The 7,739-nt window shown below is 34.1% G+C and overlaps 1 protein-coding gene across 1 annotated transcript; it reads right to left on the bottom strand.

Moving 5' to 3' along the window:
- Positions 1-1,583: 1,583 nt before the first annotated feature.
- On the bottom strand, positions 1,584-6,616 carry LOC136231013 (pantothenate kinase 1). The gene is made up of 10 exons (XM_066020243.1): positions 6,135-6,616; positions 5,658-5,873; positions 4,744-4,790; positions 4,347-4,463; positions 3,986-4,105; positions 3,788-3,882; positions 3,611-3,704; positions 3,350-3,481; positions 2,200-2,312; positions 1,584-1,991 (listed from the first exon to the last, which is right to left on the bottom strand). Exons 1-10 carry the CDS (start codon positions 6,229-6,231, stop codon positions 1,889-1,891), a joined length of 1,134 nt encoding a protein of 377 aa, XP_065876315.1. The 5' UTR covers positions 6,232-6,616; the 3' UTR covers positions 1,584-1,888.
- Positions 6,617-7,739: the final 1,123 nt, after the last annotated feature.

The following is a 7,739-nucleotide window of genomic DNA, read 5'->3' on the forward strand; positions in this document are numbered from 1 at the left end:
CAAAATCCCGCCTCTAATAAATCTTAAGTTATCTGTTTTGATACTTAATTTAGGAAGAAACTGGTTTAGAGGTCCAATTCCGAATCAACTTAAACAACTTTCATCGATTAAGGAACTCGATCTGTCAGCAAATCATTTTAATTCCTCCATACCTGACTGGTTGTATAGTTTTAGGCAGCTTGAGATTCTCATCCTAGGGTTCAATCAATTGGAAGGTAAAATTTCGAATGCCATCGAAAACTTGACCTCTCTCATGAGTCTTGACTTGAGTTCGAATCTCGAATTCGAGGGAGGAATTCCTAGATCATTAAAAAAATCTCTGTAACTTGAGGTCTCTATCTTTTTCAAGGACCAAGTTAGGCCAAGAAATCAATGAAATCCTTGACATTATTCCATCAGGTCGTCCTTCAAATGTGCTAGAGTCTTTAGATTTACATGACTGTGAATTATCTGGAGAACTCAGAAATCAACTTCGCAAATTTGAGAACTTGACCTATCTTCGTCTGTCTGTCGAATAATTTCATTTCAGGTACTATCCCAATACTTGCACCAGAAGAAACCATGTCCTTGGGAGGAACACTTCCTGTCTGGGTTGGAGGGCTTGCAGAATTGGTGAATATGAACATTTCTTACAACTTGTTACAGGGGAAAGTTTCTGAAATCCATTTTGCAAATCTTACAAATTTAAGAAGGTTTGATGGGTCCATGAATCAGTTGATTTTGGAAGTCGGTTCGAATTGGATTCCACCTTTTCGTTCTCTTCGAGTCTTGAGATTAAGAAGTTGGGATATAGGTGCACAGTTTTCGGGTTGGCTTCATTCGCTAAAACATCTGTATGATTTAGATTTGTCAAAAACATCTGTATGATTTAGATTTGTCAAGCTCAAGAATTTCTAGTACTATTCCAAATTGGTTTTGGAACTCTTCACAGTTTTTTCGGATTTTGGAGTATTTTGTTCCATTTAGTTCTCAACAGACCATGGAGGCATGCTTATTATCTCTTCCTTGATCGTTTATGGAACAAAATTTGGTGGAATTTCAGGTATATTCTGTTAATATAATTATTGATTGATGTATTATTAACTTTTTTTTATTAATTTACGTTCGTATTTTTTTCAGGCAGTGCAGAGGTGGATGCTAATCTATGGAAACCAACACCAATAAATGTTATCTTTAAATTAAAACATAGTCTTTGAAAGGAACCAAAACAGACACGAAATGTAGAAATACTACTAATGAGAAGTTTTCGTGCAGCATAAATAGATCTGTCTTCTATGCTATAAGAAGAAGTTTTATTTCATTGCAGACTCGAGAGGCAAAATTTTCAATTAATATAACCAAAATTACAGAACTAAAGTTATGCTCAATGCTGATCTTTAGTATTATAGAGATCTAGTATAATATTTATGTGCTAACTGCTAAGTAATGAGTTCGATCACGTTTAGTGTATGAAACTTGCGTTTCTATCTACAAACTTTAGTGATGCTTATTGAATAATAAAGTAGCAATCTTTATTTGAATTTATGAAGTATGCTTGTAAAATACAACATAATATAGATGTGTTTGACAAACAAAAAAATAAATTAAGTAAAAAGGTTTATTTTGATTCTTTCTTATCTTGCACTATAGTAACACTTCAGCTATCAATCCTATAATAATCATCCTAAATAATTGGTCTCAAGCAGGTTTCAACTATGATACACGTTCTACAGTTTTCGCTAACCTGATATAGGCTTCTGATTATATCCCTCTCATATGCGGCGTGTAAGACACACTTGTATGATGCATAGACACTGCACTGTATAAAGTCATTCTCTTTTAAGTTACTGTTTAATGGGTTTACCATTTTTGTCTGCACCAACTAGCTGTTCCACGGATTGATTGACCACTAAGTTGTGTCGAGGTTGTGTTTTGTATAGCTCACAAAAGCGCCTAAGGCTCCTAGAAATCCTTCATGGTTTAAGAACATTGCTTTTGCCTCGCCTTTGGACCTTTAAAAAAAAACAAAGGAAAACTATGGTTATGCATATACCACGAAGCTATGACATTGCTGGATAAAGAAGAAGGAAAAACATATCATTGAAAATGTCAAAGAAGTCTATCACTATAATTTCATTTGCCACGATTGGTGCTTCGATTTGTTTTGCTTTTCGTTTAACATAATCCATCATGTGAAAACAAGGAATTCCAGATTATTACCAAAAATTGACTGCAACAGAGATTGTGTCCATGGTGTAAGCATGACCTCGAATGAAAAATCCTCCAAAAAATATCCTTTTTAGACCGAATCGCAGTGCATTCAAGTAAGAGATCTGGAAGACAGAAAAAAATAATTAGGCTAAGAGAAGGAGAATGCAAATATGCGATGATCTATGAATTTAATTGGCTAGTGCTGAAGTTAAAAGTGATAGAGATTTAAGAGATAAATATCCTGAAGAAAAAAATGCAAAATGACACATCTTTTCAATAGAAATTTGGCAGAAGCATATACATACATATAAAGCACACACACAAGAAAGGGTAAAAAGCCACCTAATTATCTTCTATTTAGCGATTTAATCGACTAAGTGCTATCAAACAATCATTAAGAAAGCAACATCCTTGAAAGTGCTCTTTGAGATCTTTACATATTGAAAAAGAAGAAAAAGAATAATCTTCTGCTATTATGCACCTTTTAAGGCATGGGAGAAGGAAATAAGATATTGAATTTTGATATCCGAATATTCAGTTCTTGTTAATATTGATTACAACCATTACCGAGGGACCAAATTTTTGAGAATTCATTTCAAAAATTGTGCAGTGTACACAATTCAAGCAAATTCCAGCCATAAGAATATTCACTGAGATTGTCCGAATCATATTTTCTAATCCCATTATAGAGAATGGAAAAGCACTAAAATCTCAAGGATCTAACAATCAAATTCCAGGGCAATAACCTTTTCTTGTACTTCAATATGTTATCGATTTTAATGTTTAGTTTTTGTTCTCCCATATAAATTCAAGCTTGGCAACCAATTCTGAACTTCGGTTGCGCAAAAATGTTGTCTTAATATGTTATTATTATGTTATTCCTTAACTCTGGACAAATTCCAGGGCAATAACCTTTTCTTGTACTTCAATATGTTATCGATTTTAATGTTTAGTTTTTGTTCTCCCATATAAATTCAAGCTTGGCAACCAATTCTGAACTTCGGTTGCGCAAAAATGTTGTCTTAATATGTTATTATTATTTTATTCCTTAACTCTGGTTCTCCAGTAAGAATTCAGAAGAACATTCACTCTCCTTGCTGCTTGAAACCACAATCTCGAAACCGTAATAGAAAAAAAGTTTGTATTCACTGAAAGTTACCTGTCCAATATTATTTGAAATCATTCTAAGAAGGGACCGGGCAATGTCTTCGGGGTTGTAGTCTTCGAGCTCTTTATTGTCAGAAATAGCCTTCCCAAAGCTGGAAGCAATTGCTGTCGATGTGAGACCAATCTGCAATAGTCATAAACACATGATGAAGTAATTAGGGAAATAAAAGTATAGCCAGAACATTATATAATCCCAAGTGAGATGACCTTTGACCCTACACGTTAAAGACACTTTACAGGGACACAAATATACCTTTAAATAATCTGTTCCACCATAAATGTCCCCAACAAGCATGTCTATAACTCGGTTATTTCCCTTGTGACTTAACTCCAACAACTCATCGAAACTGAGAGAGAAAACACATTCACATTCCCTAGTGAGAAACTACCGAGTGGAGGACAAGAAAGAGATGGAAGTAAATCAAATCACCTCTTGCATTTTGTTAATAGCCTTCCCAAACCCCAAAAGGTGCCACCTCCAACATTTGTTCCACTGACTCGCTCAAATTTGCCATCTCCATCCACCTACATAACCACAAATCTGAATATTAATTCAAATTTAAAGGTTTATACTTTATAATTACAATGAAAATGCGTTTGAATAAAATAAATAATTTAATAAGAATACCTTGATCATGCTAACACCAGACCCGATATTCACAAGAAGATAGGGGTACAGATCATTATGGTCAATCTGCACAAATTCCTTCTCACTGTTTATGTATGTATAGGCTTCACGGTCAAATGCCTACTCCAAAAAAGTAACCGCAATTGGGATTAAGACTAGTGAGATAAACAAGATATAAATAAAAATCTATGACTAGCTGTGGTATTACAAAAACATGCTATCCTCCCACCTACAATGCATATAAAACAAAACAGACACAAGAAAAACTTGACATAGACCAGAGGATTAAATAAAAGGCAGGAATCTCGTCATACACATAACAACTTGATAAATACCAACCAGCTCATGTCAAAAACCTCACCTTAAGTAAAAAATTTGCTCCTGTCACAAGACAATCCATTTCATCTTCCTTGTCAAGACTTATACCAAGCTTTTCTTTGAAAAGATCGGTGAACTTGTATGCCCCACCACCTGTGGCCTTCACCAAAATGAACTCGTTAAAAGATACGAGTGCTTTCGAAATAATAATAAAAAAATTGTGGTACTGCATAAAACACTTCAGTAATTTGATGAATTTCATACTAGCGTCCAACAGAAATTGAACTCCTAAAAGTGCTTCTGTCAAATCAAATCTAAAATGAACTCGGGCCCCTTCTTGTAGACGTCTATAAGAAGACCTAACATCTATAGACAGGTCATCTATTTATTTAGCTTCTTCAGAAATCAAACTTCGGAAAAAACATACAAACTAAGCATACCTTAATGAAATTCTTCTCCTTAATCAGATCATCATGATGCTGGAAACCTGAGTTCATCTGAAATTGTAAGCAAATGAACAGAAGTATACAAAAACGTATATAATTATGTGTGCTCTGCGAAAGAATCAACTCTGAGGAGTAACCGCCTCAAAATGAGTCATCATTGTATACATCTGTGTGTGTATGTGTGCATAGCATAGCATAAAGAATTAGTTCTCCCCAAAAATGGCAGAAGAAATTTTTCCTTAGCTCCACAACTACTAGCACTCCCTGTCATATAAGAACTGTAATTTGTATTGATGCAAAAGCACAAAACTCTCAAAATGTGAACTTCTAATGCCTATCTTAAGAAGCTTATTTGCCCATCAAACAAGAGCATCCAAAGCTTAGAGGCAACTCTAGTGACACCATTACACAATGTTAACCAAACTACTTCCAAATAGATCAACAATCACTGATTACAGAGTTCATGTTTCGGAAGCATAACCAATTACTAGCGTGACCCTATATTGCACGGAAACAGAAACTGAAACGGGAAACGTTATTTTTAAGAAAATTTAGCTAGGAATTATCGGAAAAGAAACTGAAACAAACATGAAATGCAGAAAGCTAATGAAAAGAGTTTCCGTACAACATGAGCTTGACCTTTACAATCAACTAACTCGGAAGCAGTGGCGAATACAGAGTGCTATACTAAGCTGGGACAATTTTTACACCTTTTTATATAATTTTTTTTTGTCCATGCTATCTTGACACTCCAACCCCAATCTCCCGGAGACAAGGGGCCGGAACCCCTGTCTCCGGCCCTGCTCTGAAGATAATCCAATTTATATGGACAAGCTTGAAAATGTTGGTTGGCACTAAAATTACAATAAACTCAAGTATGTCATTATGTCAATAAGCAGAACACATACCTCCAAGGTGAAGTTTCTTAGAATTTATAAAATCCAGGCAATCATTTATATTGCTTGTCTCGAATTTCGCGAAATGAATCTTTCCTTCAAAAATAGGATGTTTGCCATCACAATTAGGAACTCCAAGAGTACCATTCGAAGAATCAGGTGTCTCCTCCTCATGATCAGCAGAATTACCGCTACTTCTCGAGAGATAAACCACTTTGATCAAAGATCCTGAAAGCAAAAATTCGAGGTCACAGCGAATAAACAACGTCTCTGGATAACTATTCACGATTGCTTGATGGAGAATTCAGAATTCAAAATTCACTTGAACATTATTTCAATGGACATAAAAAAGAAACCCAAAATCCATTCGATTGAAGAAATAACTCATTACCAAAATGAATCAAAGGACATGAAAGAGAACAATTATAATAATGACGGAGATACTCAAATCGAAATTGAAAAGAAGAAGCCGGAATATGAGAAAATCACCTCCGATATCGAGGGCCAAATGAGATATTTGACCAACAGATTGAATTGGGTCCTTTTTATTCTCATTGAAATCGGTCTGACTCTGAATTAGATCCATAAGTTTCTCCCTTTTCTGTTAAGAAATTCAACTTTGTCTTCTTCTCTGAGTTGAAATTTTTTATACCGGAAAAATGAAACTACCACCCCCCACTCTGTACCTAACCCATCCCACTTACCCACTCATATTTCGAGGCTCTTATCCGCTAAAAGAACAGATTATTCTTTCTCTCAAATCGATGAATACAGAGTCATTCAATGCAGCAGCAGCGATTGAATATGAAAATGCCCGGTTTTTTATTTTTTTGGTTAACAATTATTTCTTCCTTTTCTCTTTCGTTTTTACTCCGTTTGACTTTCTTTCTTTCCAGGATTTGCAGTTGACAGTTGGACGTCTGATTCTTCTAAAAGCTTTCACGGCACCGGAAAATAATTCGAATGTTATTATAAAAAGCTTACTTACCAGATCAAATCTTTTCATAAAAAGTAAAAAAATGTATAAAACATGCTAATAATCCCAATTATTAAAAGTACGATTTAATACAGAAAATGACTCGTTTAATAAAAAAAAAAAAATTAAAATAAAAGAAACAATAAATGTAAAAACATTAATAAGGTAGGCATCTATTAATGTTCATTTAATTATCAAAAATAGGATATGTACCGGTCTTATACTTGAATTAATTATTTATTAGACAAGTACTACTAGTAGGAGTAATTTAGTAACAGGACTAAGGGAGCTTCAAAATTTAATTCGATAGTGAATGAGAGGAAGAAAGGTTTAATGTCGGGGTAACAATTATTAAGTTAGTGTTGTGTTCATGTGGGAAGAGATTATCATTCTGCTCCATCATCCAATGGTGAAAACACACCAACTAAATAATGATAGTTTATATTTTGTTGTTAATTTTTGTTATGTTTGTGTTTGTTTAAACATGTTATAATTTTTTTTGATTCTAACTTGATTTGTTTGGAATTTTAGGAAATAAATTGTTGGTTTATTTTCTTAATTATCTTTTGACATGTGTTGGTACATGTGTTAATTGGAGATGGATCTGGTTCTAAGAACACGGTCACTTTAGAGGCTTTAGGCCTACTTGTACCAGTGGCAACGTGTAAGCCACAATAAAAGTCTAAATAATCCATTAGTGTGAATTTTAAGACTTAGCCAAAAGAAAAGATGTTTTCTTCAGATATGATGATGATATGCGAAAATTTCATATTTTGACATTCTCATATGAAATGTGAAATGTCACAAATTGAAAAATTTGGGCAATGATATTATATACCCGAGCTAGACGTTGGTAGATGAACATTAATTGGCTAGAAATTTAATTTGTGAAAGTCATTGAAAATGGAGAAATCAAATCGCCTTAAAACAAGTCATCACAATGATGGAAGTGAAGCAAAAATATCATATCAATTGGTAAATAAGCGGTATAAAAAGCTTCTGAATGATGAACTCGGGTAAAAAAGCTTTCGTGTGATAACATCATTAGTCAATTGATCTCAACGAGTGTCATCCTTATTCATTTTGTAGAATCAAAAGATAACACATTAGATCCGTTA

The sequence above is a fragment of the Euphorbia lathyris genome, chromosome 5 (assembly GCF_963576675.1).
Source record: "Euphorbia lathyris chromosome 5, ddEupLath1.1, whole genome shotgun sequence".
NCBI lineage: Eukaryota > Viridiplantae > Streptophyta > Magnoliopsida > Malpighiales > Euphorbiaceae > Euphorbia > Euphorbia lathyris.